This window comes from Hemitrygon akajei, chromosome 10 (genome assembly GCF_048418815.1).
Source record: "Hemitrygon akajei chromosome 10, sHemAka1.3, whole genome shotgun sequence".
NCBI lineage: Eukaryota > Metazoa > Chordata > Chondrichthyes > Myliobatiformes > Dasyatidae > Hemitrygon > Hemitrygon akajei.
In genome coordinates, this window is record NC_133133.1 from 117915127 (window position 1) to 117937911 (window position 22785).

Here is a 22785-nt window from a genome sequence, read left to right on the forward strand (position 1 = left end):
GTCTTTCTGGCCCAATGAGCCCACACTGTCCAATTACACTCATGTGACTAATTAACCTACCAACCCGTATGTGGGAGGAAACGGGAACATCCGGAGGAGACCCACACGGTCCCGGGGAGAAGGTACAGACGGCGGTGGAATTGAACCCAAGTCACTGGTGTTGTAAAAGCATCACGCTGACTACTGTGCTGACCTGCTATCCAAATCGTGCGGCTGACCTTTATTCACCTGTGTAACTGCACCAATACAGAATAATTGGCAACCACGGCTTCTCCTTATAAAAGAATAACTTTAAACGGTATAATGACTTTCAGTCACAAATGCAAGAGGATCTTCAGATGCTGGAAATCTTGAGCAATACGCTCAAAATGCTGGAGGAACTCAGCAAGCCCAAAATATTGTCACTTCATTCCCCCCTCTCCCACCCACCCACTTCCTCCTCACCTGGCTTCACCTATCACCTGCCAGCTTGTACTTTTCCTCCTCCCCACAGCTATTTATACTGATATTTCCCCCCTTCCTTTCCAGTCCTGATGAAGGGTCTTGGTTCAGTGTCGACTGTTTATTTTACCTATGTTGGTAAAACACGCCAGAAATTGGGGGGATGGGGTGGGAGGACACTTCCTCGAATACCTCCACTCCATCCACCAAAAACACAACTTCCCTGTGGCCAAATATTTTAATTCCGATTCCCTTTTCCTGTTAACCATATAACAGTTACAGCACGGAAACAGGCCATCTCGGCCCTTCTAGTCCGTGCTGAACGCTTACTCTTACCTAGTCCCACCGACCTGCACTCAGTCCATAACCCTGCATCCCTTTCCTGTCCATATACTTTATATGACAATATTGAACCTGCCTCTACCACTTCTACTGGAAGCTTGTTCCACACAGCTACCACTCTCTGAGTAAAGAAGTTCCCCCTCGTGTTACCCCTAAACTTTTGCCCCCTAACTCTCAACTCATGTCCTCTTGTTTGAATCTCCCCTACTCTCAATGGAAAAAGCCTATCCACATCAACTCTATCTATCCCCCTCATAATTTTAAATACCTCTATCGTCCCCCCTCAACCTTCTACGCTCCAAAGAATAAAGACCTAACTTGTTCAACCTTTCTCTGTAACTTAGGTGTTGAAACCCAGGTAACATTCTAGTAAATCTTCTCTGTACTCTCTCTATTTTGTTGATATCTTTCCTATAATTCGGTGACCAGAATTGTACACAATACTCCAAATTCGGCCTTACCAATGCCTTGTACAATTTTAACATTACATCCCAACTCCTATACTCAATGCTCTGATTTATAAAGGCCAGCATACCAAAAGCTTTCTTCACCACCCAATCCACATGAGATCCCACCTTCAGGGAACTATGCACCATTATTCCTAGATCACTCTGTTCTACTGCATTCTTCAATGCCCTACCATTTACCATGTATGTCCTATTTGGATTATTCCTACCAAAATTTAGCACCTCACACTTATCAGCATTAAACTTCATCTGCCACCTTTCAGCCCACAGTTCTAACTGGCCTAAATTTATCTGCAAGCTTTGAAAACCTACTTCATTATCCACAACACCACCTATCTTAGTATCATCTGCATACTTACTAGTCCAATTTACCACCCCATCATCCAGATCATTAATGTATATAACAAACAACATTGGACCCAGTACAGATCCTCGAGGCACACCACTAGTCACCGGCCTCCAACCTAACAAACAGTTATCCACCACTACTCTCTGGCATCTCCCATCCAGCCACTGTTGAATCCATTTTACTACTTCAATATTAATACCTAATGATTGAACCTTCCTAACTAACCTTCCGTGCAGAACCTTGTCAAAGGCCTTACTGAAGTCCATATAGACAACATCTACTGCTTTACTCTTGTCAACTTTCCCAGTAACTTCTTCAAAAAATTCAATAAGATTTGTCAAACATGACCTTCCACGCACAAATCCATGTTGACTATTCCTAATCAGACCCTGTCCATCCAGATAATTATATATACCATCTCTAAGAATACTTTCCATTAATTTACCCACCACTGACGTCAAACTTACAGGCCTATAATTGCTACGTTTACTCTTAGAATCCTTTTTAAACAATGGAACAACATGAGCAATACACCAGTCCTCCGGCACCATCCCCGTTTCTAATGACATTTGAAATATTTCTGTCAGAGCCCCTGCTATTTCTACACTAACTTCCCTCAAGGTCCTAGGGAATATCCTGTCAGGATCCGGAGATTTATCCACTTTTATATTCCTTAAAAGTGCCAGTACTTCCTGCTCTTTAATCGTCATAGTTTCTATAACTTCCGTACTTGTTTCCCTTACCTTACACTATTCAAAATCTTAGTGAATACCAAAGAAAATAAATTGTTCAAAATCTCCTCCATCTCTTTTGGCTCTACACATTGCTGTCCACTCTGATTCTCTAAGGGACCAATTTTATCCCTCACTATCCTTTTGCTGTTAATATAACTGTAGGAACCCTTTGGATTTATTTTCACCTTACTTGCCAAAGCAACCTCGTATCTTTTAGCTTTTCTAATTTCTTTCTTAAGATTCTTCTTACATTCTTTATATTCCTCAAGCACCTCATTTACTCCATGCTGCCTATATTTATTGTAGATATCTCTCTTTTTCCGAACCAAGTTTCCAATATCCCTTGAAAACCATGGCTCTCTCAAACTTTTAACCTTTCCTTGCAACCAAACAGGAACATAAGGATACTGTACCCTCAAAATTTCACCTTTAAATGACCTCCATTTCTCTATTACATCCTTCCCATAAAACAAATCGTCCCAATCCACTCCTAGAGCCTTTTGCATCTCCTCAAAGTTAGCCTTTCTCCAATCAAAAATCTCAACCCTGGATCCAGTCCTATCCTTCTCCACAATTATATTGAAACTAATGGCATTGTGATCACTGGACTCGAAGTGCTCCTCAACACATATCTCCGTCACCTGACTTATTTTATTCCCTAACAGGAGATCCAACACTGCCCCTTCTCTAGTTGGTACGTTTATGTATTGCTGCAAAAAACTATCCTGCACACCTTTTACAAACTCCAAATCATCCAGCCCTTTTACAGTATGGGCTTCCCAGTCTGTGTGTGGAAAATTAAAATCTTCCACGATCACCACCCTGTGCTACAAATATCTGCTATATCCTTACAAATTTGCTCCTCCAATTCTCGCTCCCCATTAGGTGGTCTATAATACACCCCTATGAGTGTTGACGCCTTTCCCATTCCTCAATTCCACCCAAATAGCGTCCCTAGACGAGCCCTCTAATCTATCCTGCCAGAGCACCGCTGTAATATTTTCTCTGACAAGCAATGCAACACCTCCCCCTCTTGTCCCTCCGATTCTGTCACACCTGAAGCAACGAAATCCAGGAATATTTAGTTGCCAATCACACCCCTCCTGCAACCATGTTTCACTAATAGCTACAACATCATATTTCCAGGTATCAATCCATGCTCTAAGCTCATCCACCTTTCTTACAATGCTCCGAGCATTAAAATAAATGCATTTAAGAAATTCTCCACCTCTTTCTCTCTGTTTATCTCTAACAGTACAAAGAATTTTACTGTCTTCTTTTTCTTCCTTCTCCCATACATCTGTTCCTACACTCTGGTTCCCCTGCGCCCTCGTATCTAATTCTGACATGTTGATTTGTGCCTCCTCCTGTGCCACGATGAGGCCACTGTCAGGTTGGAGGAGCAACACCTTATATTCTGTCTGTGTAGCCTCCAACCTGATAGCATGAATATCAATGTCTCCTTCTGGTTTAAAAAAAAATTCCCTCCCCTTCCACTCTTCTATCCCCCACTCTGGCCTCTTGCCTCATACCACTGGCCAGTCACCTCCCCCGGTGCCCCTCCTCCTTCCCTTTCTCCTATGTTCCACTCTCCTCTCCTATCAGATTCCTTCCTTGCCAGTCCTTTACCTTTCCCACCCACCTGGCTTTACTTATCACCTTCCAGCTATCCTCCTTCCCCTCCCCCACTTTTTGATTCATCTTCCCCCTTCCTTTCCAGTTCCGAAGAAGAGTCTCGGCTCGAAATGTCAACTGTTTATCCCCTCCATAGATGCTGCCTGACTTGCTGAGTATTTTGTGCTTTGGACTTCCAGCATCTGCGGTATTTCCTGTGTTTATTTTGCTCCCTGATCCTACCTGCTTGTCAGTTAGCAGCCATGCTGTTGCGAAAGGGAACTTTGGGTGATCAGCTCTGCTTTAATTTTTCAGCTCTGTTGTTTTTATCAGTCCCATTGTATGATCTTTGAAAGCTTTTTGTAGTCTGTCTATTGGGTCACTCTATGAAACTTAATCCTGATTTCCCTTGATGTGGCTCCATTCACTGTCAGTGACATTGTGCAGATAAGCTTTTTACCAGATTTCTCCTGCTCTCTGCATGTGTTCAAGGCTAAAAATAATATGTGTTGGGGGGGGGGGGGTGTTGAGCTGCTGTTAATGGCTGGATGCTGAAGAGGGTAAAGCAGGAGTCCATCTCTTGGGAGAGGATAGGACGGATGAGAGAAATTCCATTACTCAGAGCTGTGATTTGTTGGAATCTTTATGCTGCAGAGATCTGCAGATATTTATGTGACCTTTAAAACGTAGGAGTGGAATTACGCCATTCTGCCTACCAAATCTGCTCTGCTGTTCAATCATGGCTGATTTATTTTCCCTCTCAACTCAATCCTGCTGTCTACTTGTTGTAACCTTTGACCTTTCTAATCAAGAACCTGCCAGCATTCAGGCTTCCTTGTGACTGGTTTACACACACTCCCCTGTCCCTCTCTTTCCACTGCTCGACCCTCTTCTCCTGGGAAAAGGTAAGGCACTGATGGTGGACCATGTGAGAAAGAGAAGGAAGGGTATCAGGGGGAGGCGATGGGCATACTTTACTGAAAGATGCACACTGAGGCCCGAGATTCTGAAGATATTGGATAGCCAGAGCAATGGGCACAAAATGCTGGAGCATCTATGGAGAGGAATAAAGAGTCAACGTTTTGGGCTGAGATCCTTCGTCAGATTAGGCTTATTGAATAGTCCACCAGTGTAAAGGGTGTAGCGGGTGGAAGAGGATGAATAACTGACTTTGTGCTTCTGTTTTTTTATATTGTCGTGTTCTTTCTGTTTTGGCTTCAGGGAATTGTGATGAAGATTGACGCCTTTCACTACATGCAGTTGGGAACTGTGTACAGGTGCTGCTTTATAGAACGGTTATCTTGCTTAATCTCTCTGCCCAAGTGTGTCTGCGTCTCAGATTTTGTGAATATAAATATCAAATGCAAGTTGGGTATTACAACACTAAGGGCGGCCTGTAGCATTGCGGTTAGCGTAATGCTTCACGGCGCCAGCGATTGAGGTTTGATTCCCGCTGCTCTTTGTAAGCAGTTAGTATGTTCTCCCTGTGACCATATGGATCTCCTCCAGGTGATCAGGTTCCTTCCCACGTTCCAAGGATTTACAGGTAAGGGCTAGTAAGTTGTGGGTGTGCGATGTTGGCATGGGAAGTGTGGCAGCTCTTGCCCCCAGCACATCCTCGGACTGTGTTGGTCGTTGATGCAAAAATGTTTCAATATGTGTTGACAAGCTTCAAAGAATGCTTATTATCAAAGTATACATACCGTATACAACCCGAGGTTCATCTTCTTGCAGACAGCCACAAAGGAAAGAAACACAATAAAATCCTTGAAGAACCCCCACACCACAGAGATGGCCAAACATCCAATGTGTGAGAAAAGAACAGATCACGCAAACAATAAAATAACTAATACACACAGCATGAACCGCACTGTTCCAGTTCAGCGCCGAGGTGAGTGAGACTTCACAAACACCAATTTCGTCCTTTGCTCTCAGCCTCATTGCCTTAATCTTAAATCTGGCTCAGTGCTTAAATTGGTTAAGCATCCATTAATTTCTTCCTCTTGGGCCTGGGCCCCAGCTTCAATCTGGCCTGCTGTTTAAATCCGGCCCACAGTTTTGATCTGGCCCCAGGCCTGCTCCAGCAATGGCCACCGGGGCTGTATCTGCAGTCTCGAGAGTCCAGTTTGTTGAACGCTCCCAAATACTGCAAAAATGTCGAGTTGTATGTACAGTTCAAAAGCCAAAAGGAAATTCCACACTGCAGACTGCAGTAATCATACTCATGAAAAAAGAATATATTTAATAGAATAGTTAATAGTTTTGCCTTAAAAATGTTGCCACGTCTCAGGAGTGTGTGAGCTGGTGGCCCAGGGGCCTGGACACAGGGTACGAGCCCACGATCGACTGCAATGCTTCTCTCCGATTGAGGCGTCAAACAAGGTTGAAGTCGACGAAGGCAAGAGTGGAGTGTGGGCGACATCGTCTGCCTGGCCTTCCTCTCCCTCTTGCTAGCTGCTGTTGGAGGGAAGTGCAGGAGTCTTGTGTTCCATGTTGCAAGGATTGATCGGCAAGGCTCGTGTCTGTGGACTTGTTTTGGGGGGCTTTAAGGTTCATGTTGTTTGTTCTTCTGGACTCTGATTACTCTATTTTTGCTGTTTTTGAGTCATTTGATAGGGGCAATCGGTGTGGACTGGGGCACCTCTGATTATTGGCTGCAGTCGGCTATCGGCGTGATGCTGAGCTGAGTACTCCCGGTTTGATGTCTGGTATCCTGCGCATTGTTCACTCACTTTTTGCCGTTTGCGCAATTTGTTATTTTCTCGTGCCTTGGGTGTTTGATGTTTTCTTCGAACAGGTTCCGTGCTGTTTCTTTGTTTTGTGGTTGCCTCCGGGAGGATGAATCTCAAGAGTTGTATTCTGTAGATATACTTTGATAATAAATGTACCTTAAATCATTGAATCCGCAGTATTTAATGTAGACAGGGCAGAGTTTGAGTATTCCTGGCTGGATGGAAATATGGGTGAATCGAGTCATACAACATGGAAGCAGACCTCTTGACCCAACTTATCCATACCGACTGTGTTTCTCAACGAGCTAGTCCCGTCTGCCCGCGTTTGGCCCACGTGGGCAATAGACTTGCTACGCCCTTTGCCTTCTAAAGAAATGTAGATAGATCCGACAGCCAGAGGGCAGTCTTTGCCAAAATACCAGCTAGCCCTCTCTGTCCTGGTCCAGTCAAAGACATTCCACTCTAATGGTGCTAACTTTCATTTTAACTACAGGGGGTTAAGACCTGTTCCAGATGAGCAAGTCATCGAGATCTACGAAGGGACACACGTTCCTTTGGAGCATATGAGTGACTTTTATGGCAAGGTAAGTTTTATTTATTGTTTTACTTGGAGATACAACGTGGTATCAGGCCTTTTCAGCCCAACAGGCCTGCTCTACTCAATTACACCCATGTGACCAGCTAACCTACTAACCCATGTGTGGATGGCAACCAGAGCTCCCAAAGGGAACCCACATGGTCACAGAGAGAACGTACAAATTCCTGACGGGCATTGGCAGGAATTGAACCAGGGTCACTGGCAGCCCTTCAGACCTGTTCCACCATAGGGTATGTCTAATCTTCTACCATAGCTCCATACAGTAACTTTACCTCCATCTCGGTTGGTCTGGCCTCTACACAACACCAGGCCCTACCCAGCTGTGACTCTTCATTCTGACATGTGGCGGCAGTCCATGTAACTGTGCTAAATGTGGGGAGGGCTTTGCCAGTGATGCGTTCGCCACTTCTGTAGCTTTTCCTATGTGTGAATATCAGAGGATGAACACCATCAGAAGTGTAGCAACAAGCGTTGGGTTACTGATCTAGCAGAGGGGGTGGGGAGCCTGGATTCACTCAATTCAAACCCCAGCAGAGCTTTATGATGCAGCACGGTACAATGTCCACACAGCCCAACAAGCTCGCTCCGTCCAGTTGAAATGGACCTGGGTCACTGGCGCTGTAAAGCGTTACACTAGCCACGTTGAAGCATCTTGCTACAGATGTGTGTCTATGCTACTGAGGCAGGGTGATTGCAAGTAAGGATTGATTTGGACTTTTAACAAGTTCATTTCGTTGTTCCCTTTCGCGCCTCGTGGTGCATCAGACGGCATTTTTGCTGTTTCTGTAGTATTTGAGTTCCTTTACGAGGCCGAGCCTCTAGCTCGATGCTCAACCCAGCACGGATGGAAAGTATGCAAGGAGCTGGCTGGATTTGAACCAGGACCATCCACCTCAAGGTCCAGTGCCGATGCCACTATACCACTGTCCGGCATTTCCATTTTGTGACCCTTTTAAAATAAAGTTTGTTTCGTTCGTTTGTTATGTGCCACGTCGTATGACGTGGACAATCGTGGTCTTTCCATGACCATGATTGTTCTTTGCAAATTTTTCAACAGAAGTGGTTTGCCATTATCTTTTTCTGGGCAGTGTCTTAACAAGATGGGTGACCTCAGCCATTATCAATACTCTTCCAAGATTGTCTGCCTGGCATCAGTGATTGCATAAGCAGGACTTGTGATGTACACTAGCTGCTCATACGAGCATCCTCCACCTACTCCCATGGTTTCATGTGACCCTGATCAGGGGGCTAAGCAGGTGCTACACATTGCCCAAGGGTGACCTGCAGGCTAGCAGAGGGAGGGAGTGCCTTGCACCTCCTTTGGTAGAGACGCATCTTCACCTCACTTCTCCCCCCCCCCCCCCCAACCAAATTTTTTTAGCTGTGTTGTGTTGTTTAATGCAAGTCGTTCTCTTTGAATAAATTTAAACCATTTTATTTAATCAGAGCTCGCATGGATTCACGATGAAGCAGTTCATGGACATATTCTCGCTGCCAGAGTTAACGCTGCTCTCTTGTGTCAATGACTATTTTATCAAGCAGAATATTGACTTTGAGCCAGTTTATGTTTACAAGGATGTTAAGGTAAGTTCAAAATACCTGCCCTTACCCTTTCACTTCTCTGGCATGCCATTATTGTCTCAATTTATTAGCTATTTTCATATTTTGTTATGTAGGTGCTGCTATGCTGGCTTTCCAATCAATGGCATTAGTCCCATTCTCTTATTTCCCTGTAGTTAATCATCACTGATAAGCCCTTCATCTGGGTTCTACTGTACACCTACACCAGGGTCAATGTATAGTGGGCAAATAATACACAACCTATATGACGTGGGTGGAAACCAGAGCCTCTGAGGGAAGCCCACGTGGTCATAAGGACAACATGTAAACTCAAGTTCAAGTTTAATTGTCATTCGACCATACACGAGTCCCCATGAATACATTCGAATGAGAGAGCATTCCTTCAGGGCCAAGGTACAAAACGGAGTACCTCCAGTCACACACAGCACAAGGCACATATAGCACATACAAGACAGCAGTAAAAAGCAGTTACACAAAACATACCCAGTCCAAGTCCCCGAGTCCACGAACGTTGCAGCAGTCTCCAGTCGAATGCAATGCATCTTGTGTCTGCCCAGCAAGCACCAGAAGACAGCAACGACTCCGGCCTGTACACTAGCCCCACCACCTCCTGCACTCTGGGGGAGTGCACTGACTCCGATGCCACTCTTCTGGGAGGCAGCAAGCGGGTGACACCACAGCTTGAGGTCTGGTCCTCGCTACAACCGAGACCACACAGCTCTTCCACCGTCAGCCTCTGCCGTCTGCCGATAAACCAGTGAAGCGGACTCGCAGCATTCCACTTTAACGACGTCCAAAAGCGTCTTGTAGTCACAAGAAAAGCGACTGAAATGATCATTTGCTGTAAGACCGTACATCTCCTTCGCCCACCCCACTGCGACATCTCTCTGATGCAGGCAACTGCATGATCCACACCAAACCCAGCTCCTTCAGTTTCTCCGCCAACGAGCAACTCGCTGATGCAGTAGACCTGCAGTACTCTTAAGTTCTTAATGTCCGGCAGGGCCTTGTGATCAGAAAAACACATTTAGAAAGACTGTATCACCTTTGGTTGGCCCTGAAGAAGACACTGTGTCCGAGTGCACTGCCAGCTTACCGGAAACCAAACTCCATGCAGCAATCGGCTCACGTCAGGAACAAACAGGGTCACTGGAGCTATTAAACAACAACGTAACCTGTTTCTATTGCTGGTCCACTTGAGATGCAAGCTATAGAAATGGGTTGATAGAGTCAGAGGGAGAGAGACAGCACAGAAAGAGGCCCTTCAGCCAGTTAAATCTGCAGCAAAGGGATTTAGGTGTATTTGTCATGTTGTACATTGAAACTTACTGTGAAGTGTGTCGTTCTTGTCAAATCCGCGAGGATTGTGCTGTGGGTATCCCGCAAGTGTTGCCATGCTTCCGACGCCAACATAGCATGCCCACAAGTACCCTAAATGTATGTCTTGGAATGTGGAATGAAATCGGAGAACTCGGAGGGCGATCGCTGGCACCGTAAAACGATTGCGCTAAGTGCTACACTCCTGTGCCCTTTTCTAACAATGAACACAGAGATAATGGGGGTAAAAACACTGTCAGCCACCCATTTGCACTAATTCTACATTAACCTCCATGTTCTCATGAACTCTGTCCAAACTCTCCCAGACGCCTAGACCAGCTTACAGTGATGGTCAGTACCGTACGGTACCTCCCAGCTCGCGTGTCTTTGGGATGTGGGAGGAGACGGGAGTAATTGGTCACAGGGAGAGCATGTGAACTCCACACAGAGACAGCACCTGCCATCAGAATTGAACCCTGGTCGGTTCTGCTTCGAGGCGGCTGTGCCCCTGTGCCTTGCCATAGACAGGAGCATTTTTGATTGTGTATTGAGCTAGTAGGACAGCTAGCTGCGAAGATTTGGTATGTCACCAAAGACTCCAGCAAAGGTCTGCAGATGTACCTTGGACAGCAATCTGAGTGGTTGCATCATCATGTGGTACGGAGGGGCCACTGCACAGGTTCGGAAAAAGCTGCAGGGTGTCGTAAGCTCAACACGTACATCTGCAGTGTACTTTGTCGTAAGCTCAGAGAGTCAGCATTCATCATTAAGGGCCCCCACCACCCAGAACGTGCCCTCTTCGCATTACTACTTCTGGGAGGAGGCACATACTGAACAGCTTCCTCTCCTCCACCATCAAATCTCTGAATGGACAATGAACCAATGAATGCTCACTATTTTACTCTCTTCTTGCACCTCACATATATATACACATTCACAAATGTACACACACATTTTTTATTTATATAAATAAAATATATATAGGCATTTCATGACATATGTCAGTGATAATAAACCTGATGTGATTCTGATTTTTATCGTGCAAAGTTCAGGGCTTTGTTCATTCTATCCTTGAACTTGGCTTCGAATTAGTTTTGTTCAGTAATTAACTGATGCATTTTGGAGCTGCAGGTGAGTCCAACCTTGGATCTTAATATTTATACTTGATAGCATGTGCATGAAGATTGACAAGCTTCTTAATTTATGATTGGCAGGAGGTAATTCGAGATGTCCACGTGAAGGGAATTTTGTATCGTGCAGTTGAGCAGGACATTGGTATGTATATAACTGTGATGGTGTTGCTTCTATCAGATTGGGTTTCATTGTTATTGCTCTGCTTCTTTAAGGTGAATTGGAGGAAAGTATGAGGGGGAGATGTCAGGTAGGTTTTTATACAGAGTGATGAATGCCTCTAACATAGCTGCCTCTACCACCAGCACTGAATGCTCTCCCAAGGGTGGTGGTAGAGGCAGATAGGCAGATACATTAGGGGCTTAGAGTCGTAGGCACGTGGATGAATGAAGAATGGTGGGCTAAGTGGGCGTGAAGGGATGGATTGATCTTGGAGAAGGCTGGAAGGGTGGCGCAACATCTTGGGCCAAAAGATCTGTCCTGTGCTGAACTGTTCTATAACCATCTGCAATTACAGAACTCCAGAATAATCCCAAACGCCTTGCAGCACAGTTGATTCAGAATGTCTGACTGGTCTTAATTTCAATGCGCTTGTTATACCAACAAAGAAGGGTGTGCAGTGCAGGGTCTGTGCCTGACAGCAATGTGCAAGTTGCGTGCATGCTTAACCACATGGTGTCTTCCCTTTCAAACCAGAAAAATACATATCTCATGAGGAGAAGACGGGCGCGGTGCTGGGAAGGTTGATCAACAATGGCAAGAAACTGTTCCTTATTACCAACAGCCCTTATAGTTTTGTGTGAGTAGGATTTTTGATTGTATTAGTAAGTAAAAGGCTAAATTGCAGATTTTTTTTAAAAAAAAATTGCTTTGACCAGAGTTGGAAGTTCTTAGGCATTGCTGATTTTCCCAGTATTTTATGGTGAGATGTTTCTGATGCATTTGCTCTGTATGTTTACTGTGCAACAGCAATAAAGGAATGCAGTACATTGTTGGCAAAGATTGGCGTGATCTATTTGATATCATCATTGTTCAAGCAGAGAAGCCAGAGTTCTTCAATGACAGGCGAAGGTCAGTGCAATAAGGTTGTTGAGGAGCAACTCCACAGCTACACCCACTTCTGTTTTCGTGTGGTACACTCTCTTTAGTGGTGTTTTATAGCTTAGACCGTAAAACCCATAGGTGTAGAATTAGGCCATTCAGCCCTTCGTCTGCTTCACCATTCCATCATGACTGATTTATTTTCCTTCACAACCTGATTCCCTGTCATCTCCCCACAACCTTTGACACTCTCAATAATCAAGAACCTGCCAAGCTCTGTGTTAAGTAAACCTGATGGCTTGACCTCCACACCTGTCTGTGGCAATGAATTCCACAGATTCACCACCCTCTGGCTGAACACTTTTCTCCTCATCTCTGTCCTAAACTGACATCCTTCTGTTCTGAAGCTGTGCCCTCTGGTCCAAGACTCACCCACGATAGGAAACATCTTCTCCACGTCTACTCTAGGTATGCCTTTCAATTTTCAATAGGTTTCAATGAGATTCCTCTTCATTCTTCTAAACTCCAGTGAATACAGGCCCAGAGCCATCAAATACTCCTCATATGTTAACCCTTTCATTTCCAGCATCATTCTCATGAACTTCCTCTGGATACTCTCCAATGCCAGCACATCCTTTCTTGGCTAAGGGGGCCAAAACTACTCACCGTATTGAGAGTGCAGTCTGACCAATGCCGCACAAAGCGTCAGCATTACATCCTTGCTTTAACTGGCATTGAAAATTGTTCCGTTTTTCTATAGGCCGTTCAGGAGAGCAAACCCAAAGGATAAACTGCACTGGGATAAAATCACCAAACTGGAGAAAGGGAAAATCTACAGACAGGTAATATTTTGCTATCCATTTTTGTTATATTTTAACTGCACTAGGTACACATGCTGTTCTATCTTATTAGGATAATGATATAATTTATTATGATAATGGGATCTATTCAGTTTTAATCCAGGTCTTTTTTTATGATAAATTATGAAAAGTGGTTCATATCTATTAAAATTTACCCAAATGATTCATTTGACTTTGTGTCTCAAATAATTGAAAACTCTACTGTTTGTCAAAATTGACGACAAAACCATCAATTTCTCTGTTAAAATGAAATGGCTTACTGTGTGTATGCGGCCAAGCATTTGACAGTGTGGTTCTGATCAGTCCATGATCTACACTCTGTGCCTCTTTATTAGGTACACCTGTGCACCTCGTTAAGCAAATATCTAATCAGCCAATCACGTGGCAGCATCTTAATGCATAAAAGCATGCAGACATTGTCAAGTTGTTGTTTAGATCAAAGATCAGAATGGGGAAGAAATGTGATCCGAGTGACTTTGACTGTGAATGATTGTTGGTGCCAGACGGGGTGACTTGAATTTCTCAGAAACTGCTGATCTCCTGGGATTTTCATACACAACAGTCTCTAGACTTTCCAGAGAATGGTGTGAAAAACAAAGAAACATCCAGTGAGTGGCAGTTCTGTGGCGAAAATGCCTAGTTAATGAGAGAGGTCAGACTGGTTTAAGCTGACAGGAAGGAGACATTAATTCAAGTAACTACGTTTTACAACAGTATTGTGCAGAAGAGCATGTCTGGACACTCAATATGTTGAACCTTGAATTAGATGGCTGTAGCAGCAGAAGACCATTAGGTGCTGAATAAAGTGGACACTGAGTGAACTGCTGGAGATAAAACTGGCCATCCATAAGAAGCATGAAATTTATTCCATTGAAAGGAAGCTCAGATTTTTCAATTTCCAGTAATTCAAATTAGGGTTTTTTTTTTTCATGGGGTTAAAAATGTAATAATTAAGTAAATCAAATTAACAAAATAGATGATGCAGCAAATTGAGAATTCATTGTGTAAGTATGTATTGTATAATTGTGTTATTTCAACAAGGTTTAGGTTTAAATGTAGATTGTGCTTAATTATTAGAACTTCATAATCCATTATGGAAGTTTACTCATTTCGATGGGCTGATATTTTCTTATGTGTGTTTCACTGTATATAATGCCCCCAGCTCCCCTCCCACCTGCGTGTAAGCAGCAGAAAGCTTTATTTATTTTTTGAGATACAGCACGGAATATGCCCTTCGAGCCACCCCACCCTTATTTAACCCCAGCCTAATCCTGGGACAATTTGCAATGATCAATTAACCTCCCAACCACTATGTCTTTGGACAGCGGGAGTAAACTGGAGGAAACCCACCTGGTCACGGGGAGAATGTGCAAACTCCTTACAGGCAGTGATAGGAATTGAACCCGGGTCACTGGTACTGTAAAGTGTTGTGCTAGCCACTACGTTAGCTGGCCGTTTCATTAAGTGTTACAAGAACAATGATCAAAGAAAGAAGAAAAGAACAGGTTGTGGTCGTCTTATACAAAAGCTAGCTCAGACTAAAATGATAACATTCCAATTATAATAATTAACCTATATAAAAGTAAGGTTCAAGTTGCATGAAACCTGCTACAGAAAAACTAAGCTTCTAGAGAAGTACAGAAGCAGTCGTGTAAGGGATTATATTAAAATAGAAAAGTTAAACTACAAGAAAAACAACAATTCTGCACCCTAATTTAACACCCAATATGCTCTCAGCAAACTCCCACAAACTGATATGAAGTAAATAGAATTGAACAAATTTAAACATAAAGCTAAGTTACTAGGGAGATGACCTGAAAATCAAAATACCGCAGTTGCTGGAAATCTGAGGTAAAAGCAGAAAATGCTGGAAGCACTCTACAGGTCAGAGAAACAGTTTTATTTTTTCAGGTTGAAGACTCAATTCAATGACCTGCTACAATGTTAACTCTTTCCACAGATGCTGCCTGACCTGTTGAGTGCTTCCGCCATTTTCTATTTCTATTTTATATTTACACAAATGTAGTTCTTTGATTTTCTTTTCTAGTTTGCTGATTTCCTTTGATGGGGAGGTGAGGGATTTGGCAAACGGGCATTTGGATATAGCCATTGCACCTCAATGAGTTGCTGGAGGAACTCGGTCAAGACGGAGGGTCTCAACCTGAAACGTTAAGTGTCTGTACCCCGCCACGGTTGCTGCCTGACTTGCTGAGTTCCTCTGGGCAGCATTATTTATGGCTTCCATTCTAATACCTTTATTCTCTTGCGTCTTCATAATATTCTAATCTTGGAAATGCTTTTCCCCCGCAGGGCAACTTGTACGAATTTTTAAAACTCACTGGCTGGATTGGTTCAAAGGTGCTTTACTTTGGGGATCACATATACAGTGACCTGGCTGTAAGTATGAACTTAAGAAAGGTCCACACACTACGCAAGATGTAATGCTGTTTCGATCATTGCTCATTCTAATTGGATTGTCATATTCCGATAAGGTTGACCTGTTATTGAAACAAGATATAAGGAGGAAGGCGGTGTGGGAGGACATGTTAACTGCTGTGATGAAATACTCAAGGCAATTAAGGACTTATGAGCATAGGTTTCAAACGATGGGCATTAGGTAAAAGAGGTGATGAGGACAGACTTCTTCAAAGTTCAAAGTAAATTAATTCTTAAAGTACGTATATCTCACCATACACTCCCTTGAGATTCATTTTCTTGCAGGCATTCATAGTAAAGAAATATAATCAAATAATTGAAAACTACAGACAAACAACCAATGTGCAAAAGAAGACAAACTGTGCAAGTGAAAAGTAAATAAATAGTACTGAGGAAATGAATTGGAGAGCTCTTGAATTCTTGAAAGTGAGTCCATAGTTTGTGGAATCAGTTCAGAGTTGAGGTGAGTGAAATTATCCACATTGGTTTAGGAGCCTGGTGGTTGAAGGGTAGTAACTGTTCCTGAACGTGATGGTGTGAGACACAGGCTCCTGGTGCGCCTGGGAGGCTGTCATGAGCCTGCTGCCTTAGGGACTGGTAGAAATGAAGTAAATCAGGGAATTGGGATTGACATTGATCTGAGGGAAACCTGCGGTCCACAGAACACATAACATAGAACAGTACTGCACAGGAACAGCCTCTTTGGTTCAGCATAACATTGTGGGCCAATTAAATTAGTAATCAAGTGGCTAACTAACCTCTTCTCTGCCTACACAATGTCTGTATCCTTCCATTTCCCTCACATTCATGTACCTATCTAAATGTCTTTTAAATGTCTCTAATATTTCTGCCTCTACAACCGCCCCAAGCACCCATAACTCGCTGTGTTAAAAATGTCCTGCCCCTCACATCTCCCTTGAAATTACCCCCCTCTCACTTTAAATACACACTCTCTGGTCTTCACCATTGCAATGCTTGGAAAAAGATCTTGTCTGTCTACGCCTCTCATAATCTTATAAACCTCTATCATGCCCTCTCATCCAGGCAACATCCTGGTAAACATCCTCTGCTCCTTCTCCAACATCCTTCCTATAGTGGGAGAACTGTATGCAGCCTGACTAGAGTTTTATAAAGCTGCAACATAACTTCCTGACTTTTGAACTCAGTGCCTCGACAGGCAGAGGCCTGACAAGTGAAGGTGATTTCCATGTGTGTAAGTACGGTGAGGTACAGGTACAGTGAAACAACTTACTAGCAACACCATCATATGGACATAGATTCAGATAGTACAAAGAATATATATAGGTATTATAATGCATGTATGATTTGAATTTTAGAAAACACTGAAGAAAACCAAAAAGGCTATGTAAAGCAAGACACTATACTTGGGACAACATGATAATTTATTGGCTTGTGTAACGTTATTAGAACACTAGTGACTTGGATTCAATTCCTGCTGCTGTCTGTAAGGAGTTTGTACTCCTTGTGTCCAGGTAGGTTTCCTCAGAATGCTCCAGTTTCCTCCCACTTCCCAAAGATATGGAATTGGTTGATTGGTCACTTGGGTGTAATTGGGTGTTGTGAGATCATGGTCCAGAAGGCCCTGTTACTAAATAAAAAGTTAAATAAAAAATAATGAATACAAAAGAGAACAGTCAAATCCATGGTCATGTGAGAGGTGGTCTGTAGTGTCCTGTTGCTGAGGTGGTGTTAGGGTTGTGCAGGTCGGTTCAAGAACTTCCTCACCATTGAGCACATCTACAAGGAGCGCTACCACAAGAAAGCAGTATCTGTCATCGAGAATTCCATCATCACAGGCCATGATCTCTTCACGCTGCTGCCACTGGGGGGGAATTAGCCTTGGGTCCCACACTGCCAGGTTCAGGAACAGTTATTACCCTTCAACCAGCAGGCTCCTAAACCAGCAAAACTTAGTGGGAAGGTAAATGATTGAGAAGCTTTTAAAAACCAGCAGAAGGCAACTTTAAAAAAAAAAAAGCATAAGGGGAGAAAAGATGAAATATGAAGGTAAACTAGCCAATAATTTCAAAGAGGATACCAAATTTTTTTTTCAGGTATATAGAGTAAAAGAGAAGTGAGAGTAGATATTGGACCAATGGAAAATGATGCTGGAGAGGTAGTAAATGAGGACAAAGAAATGGTGGACAAACCTAATAAGAATTTTGTGTCAGTCTTCACTGTGGAAGACACTAGCAGTATGCCATGAATTTAAATGTAGTTGCTATTTCTAAGGAGAAGGTGGTTGGGAAGCTGAAAGGTCTATGGGTAGTTAAGTCACCTGGACCAGATGGACTACACCCCAGTATTCTGAACCATTAGTAATGATCTTTCAAGAATCACTCACTTCTGGAATGGTTCCAGAGGACTGGAAAATTGCAAATGTCACTCCACTCTTTAAAAAGGGAGGGAGGCAGAAGAAAGGAAGTTACAGGCCAGTTAGCTTGACTTCAGAGGTTTAGAGGTTCTTGGAGATGCATGATTAAGTAAACCAAAGTCAGCATGGTTTTCTTAGTGTTGAGGAAGTGGGAAGTCTACTCAAGGACAGACAGTTTGGGAGATGGGACAAAGTGGCAGATGGAATATAATGTAGGGAAGTGTAAAGTCAGGCAGTCTGGTAGAAGGAATAAGGGTGTGGACTGTTTTCTAAACGGGAAGAAAATTTAAAGATCAGAAGTGCAAAGGGACTTGGGAGTACTGGTGCAGGATTCACTAAAGGTTAGATTGCAGGTTGAGTTGGTGCTAATGAAAGCAAATGCAATGTTAGCATTCATTTTGAGAGGACCAGAGTATCGGAGCAGGGATGTAATGCTGAGGTTTTATGAAGCATCAGTCAGTTCGCATTTGGATTATTGTGAACAGTTTTGGTACCCTTATCTAAACAAAATGTGCTGGCATTGGAGAGGCTCCAGAGGAGGCTCGTGAAAATGATTCGGGGAATGAAGGGCAGGAGAATGGGTTGAGAGGGATAGTAAATCAGCCATGGCAGAGCAGACTTGATGGGCCGAGTTGCCTAATTCTGCTCCCGTGCCTTACGGTCTTATGGAAAACTTCACTCACCTCAACACTGAACTGTTGAGGAGTGAAGTCACTTTGAAGGACTCTACAACCGATTTTCTATATAGTATTATTATTGAATTTGCGCAGTTTGTCTTCTTTTGCACATTGATTGTAAGTCTTTGTGTGTGTAGCTTTTCATGGATTCTGTTGTATTTCTTTGTTCTACTGTGAATGCCGGCAAGAAAATGAATCTCAGGGTCACATATGGTGGCATATAGTCATAGAAAGTTACAGCAGAGAAATGGGCCCTTTGGCCCATCTAGTCCATGCCGAACCATTTAAACCACCTACTTCCATCAACCTGTACCCGCCCTTCATACCCCTACTATCCATGTACCTATCCAAATTTCTCTCAAATGTTGAAATCAAGTTTGCATGCACCACTTGTGCTGGCAGCTCGTTCCACACTCTGAGTAAAGAAGTTTCTTCCCCTCATGTTCCCCTTAAATTTTCACCTTCCACCCTTAACCCATGACCTCTAGTTTTCGTCCCATCCAACCTCAGTGGAAAAGCCCTACTTGTGCTTATCCTATTTATATCCTCATAATTTTGTATACTTCTATCAACTCTCGCCTCACAAGAACAGTACAACGCAGGAAAGGCCCTTTGGCCCACAATGTTACACTGAACCAGCTAAAGAGTTGATCAAAAACCACTAAAAACTAATCCCTCCAACTTCCTCATCTTCATGTGCCTATCTAAACATCTCTTAAAGTATCAAAGCCTCTACTGCCATGTCAGAAAGCACATTTTACTCAAAGAGGCATCCACCGCTCTGAGTGAAAGAACTTGAACTCACATCCCCTTTGAAGTTACCCCCCTCACCTTCAATGCATGCCCTCTGATATTACCCTGGGAAAAAGATGCTCCCTGTCTACTCTATCTAGGCTTCTCATAATGTTAAAAAACCTCTATCATATCTCCCCTCGGCCTCCATCGCTCTGGGGAAAGCAATCCAAGTGTGTCCAGCCTCTCATGCACTCTAAGCCAGGCAGCATCCTGGTAAACCTCTTCTGCACCCTCTCCAAAGCCTCAACACCCCTCCTAAAGTGGGACCTGCTTGCAATACTCCAGATGTGGCCTAACCAGAGCTCAATAAAGTTGTAAAATAACCTGTTGACTTTTGAACTCAATGCCTTGACTAAAAAAAGCAAGCATTCCATAAGCCTTCTTAACCACCTTTCGATCTGTGTAGTCACTTTCAAGGAGCCATGAACTTGGACCCCAGGATCTCTCTGCTCAGCAGTACTTAAGGGTCTTGCCCTTATCAGTGTCCGTTCTCCTTGCATTTGCTCTAGTGAGGTGCAACACTTGACATTTATCTGGGTTAAACTCCATCTGCCATTTCTCTGCCCATATCTGCAACTGGTCTATATCGCACTGTGTTCTTTGCCAGTCTTCTACACTCTCCACAACTCCACCAATCTTGGTTTCCTCCACAAGCTTACTGACCCACACATCTACATTTTCATCCAGGTCATTTGTATACATCGCAAACTGGAGCTCCCAGCAGATCCCTGTGGAACACCTTTAATTTCAGACGTTCAGCTCAAATCAGTCCCTTCAACCACTACCCCCTGGCTTCAGTGCAGAAGCCAGTTCTGAATCCAGACAGCCAACTTGCCGCAGACCCCATGCATCTTAATCTTCTAGATTGGCCTCCCATGAGGGACTTTGTCAAATACCTTACTAAAATCTATGTAGGCAAATTCCACCGCTCTTCCTTCATCAATCTCTCTCATTACCTTGTCAAAAAACTCAAATCAAGTTGGTAAGACACGACCTGCCCTGCACAAAGCCATGCTGACTCTCTCTAACTAGGCCATGGGTTTCCAAATGCTCATATATCCTATCCCTAGCAATTTTCTGCAGCAATACCCCTACATCTGATGTGAGACTCACCGGTCTATCATTTCCAGGATTTTCCCTTGTTCCCTTTTTAAAAAGAGGTTCAACATTAACCACTCATCAGTCCTCTGGGACGTTGCCTGTGCCTAAAGAGGACACGAAGATACAGGTCAGGGCCCCAGTTATCTTGTCTCTTGCCTCCTTCAATAACCTGGGGTAAATCCCATCAGGCCCTGGGGACTTATCCACCATAATACTCGTTAGGAGACCCAACACTTCCTCCTCCTTGACCTCTAAACTCCCTAACTGATCTCCTGGCCCTTCATGTACTTTTCCTTGGTAAACACTGAAGCAAAGTACTCATGAAGACTCACTCGCATTCTCCGCATCCCAGTAAGTGTTACCCCCTTTATTCTTGAGTGGTCCTACCCTCTCCCTAATTATCCTCTTGATGTATGTATAGAATGTCGTGGGATTCACCTTAATCCTACTTGACAAGGACTTTTCATGGCCTCTCCTGGCTTTCCTAATTCCCTTCGTTAGTACTTTTCTGCTTTCTTTTTACTCAGGTGTTCTGTTTGATCCTAACTTCAGAAGCTTTACATACTTTTCCTCCTTCTTGACTAAATTCATCACCTCCCTGGACATCCAAGGTTCTCTTATCTTTCCATCCCCGTCCTTCCTTGTAACAGGAACACACCTTTCCTGTACTCCATGCAATTGATCTTTAAACACCCTCCACAAGTCTGATGTGGACTTGCCAGAAAAAAGGTGTGCTCTAGTAAAGCTTCGTAGTTCCTGCCTAACGCCCTTGTAATTTGCCCTATTCCAATTTAAGACCTTCCCACAAGGACCATACCTATCCTTATCAGTAGCTATCCTGAAAGGTAAGGAGTTGTGGTCACTGTTCCCTCACTACTCACCCACTGAGAGATCAGTCACCTGGCTTGGCTCATTACCCAACATTGCTCCCTCCCTATTCCTGAGTTCTACCAAAATGGACTGTGTCAGAACCCTCCGTCTTCTACACTCTAAGGAATAAAATCCCAGCTTATTCAATCTTTCGTTATAATTCAGGCCCTGCAGACCTGACAACATCCTTGTAAATTTTCTCTGTACTCTTCAATCCTTAATTACATCTCCCCTGTAGGTAGATGGCCTGAACTGCACAAAATACTCCAAACTAGGCCTCACCAATGTCTTGTATAACTTCAACATAACATCCCATCTCCTGTCCTCAGTACATTGATTTATGAAAGCCAAAGTGGCAAAAACTTCCTTTACAACCCTGTCTACCTGCGACGCCACTTCCAGTGAATTGTAGATCTGTATTCCCAGATCCCTTTGTTCTACCGCACTCCTCAGTGACCTACCGTTCACAGTGTGAGACCTCCCCTGGCTGGTCCTGCCGAAGTGCAACACCTCACATTTGTCTGTATTAAATATATGTAACCTGATAATAAATTTGCTTTGAACTATGAAGTCATGCAGCCCTGAAATGGGCACCATGGCCAACTATCAAGTTCACACTGTCTTCTCTGTTGCCATTGAAGGATTTGACCTTGAAGCATGGGTGGAGGACAGGAGCAATTGTCCCTGAGCTGCGGTCGGAGATTAAAACTATGAACACAGAGGAGTACAGTGAGGTGGTCGTGTGGCTGCAGGGTCTTACAGGATTGCTTGAGCGCGTGCAGGTGAGTGTCTGACATTCTCACCAGCAAATTTAGAAACGCTAAAAATGGTAAAGAGAGTGGCTTCAAGTTATTAATAGGTTTGGCATAGATCTAACATTCCATCAATATCTCCCTTTGACCTGAGGGAAAACCAGGAAATTAAAGTGTACATGTCTATGTGAGCTTTTGGATCTTAAATCTTGTTGGTTGAGTGAGGAATCAATTGATAAATGGTGGCACCTCCTGTACCTGATAAAGTGGCCACAGTGTATGTTTGTGGCCTTGTGCTGTAGCCCATCTGCTTCAAGTTTCAATGTATTACGCATTCAGAAATGCTTTTCTGCACACCACTGTTGTAACGCGTGGTTATTTGAGTTACTGTCGCCTTCCTGTCAGCTTGAACCAGTCTGGCGATTCTGCCTCTGACCCCTCATTAATAAGGCATTTACACCCACAGAACTACCACTCACTGGATTTTTTTGGTTATGTTTATTGCACCATATTCTGCGAACTCTAGAGACTGTTGTGTGCGAAAATCCTGGA

At 43.6% G+C, this 22785-nt stretch overlaps 1 protein-coding gene across 1 annotated transcript in view; it reads left to right on the forward strand.

Annotated features, from left to right (window-relative positions):
• The window catches only part of nt5dc3 (5'-nucleotidase domain containing 3), a 72232-nt gene that overhangs the window by 36478 nt on the left and 12969 nt on the right, over nucleotides 1-22785 (forward strand). Inside the window, exons 4-12 of the mRNA XM_073058830.1 lie at nucleotides 5169-5224; nucleotides 7173-7263; nucleotides 8724-8861; nucleotides 11390-11450; nucleotides 12003-12105; nucleotides 12276-12377; nucleotides 13108-13189; nucleotides 15518-15604; nucleotides 22123-22263. Of these exons, the coding sequence (XP_072914931.1) occupies nucleotides 5169-5224; nucleotides 7173-7263; nucleotides 8724-8861; nucleotides 11390-11450; nucleotides 12003-12105; nucleotides 12276-12377; nucleotides 13108-13189; nucleotides 15518-15604; nucleotides 22123-22263 (861 nt within the window). The remainder of the gene's footprint in view (nucleotides 1-5168; nucleotides 5225-7172; nucleotides 7264-8723; nucleotides 8862-11389; nucleotides 11451-12002; nucleotides 12106-12275; nucleotides 12378-13107; nucleotides 13190-15517; nucleotides 15605-22122; nucleotides 22264-22785) is intronic.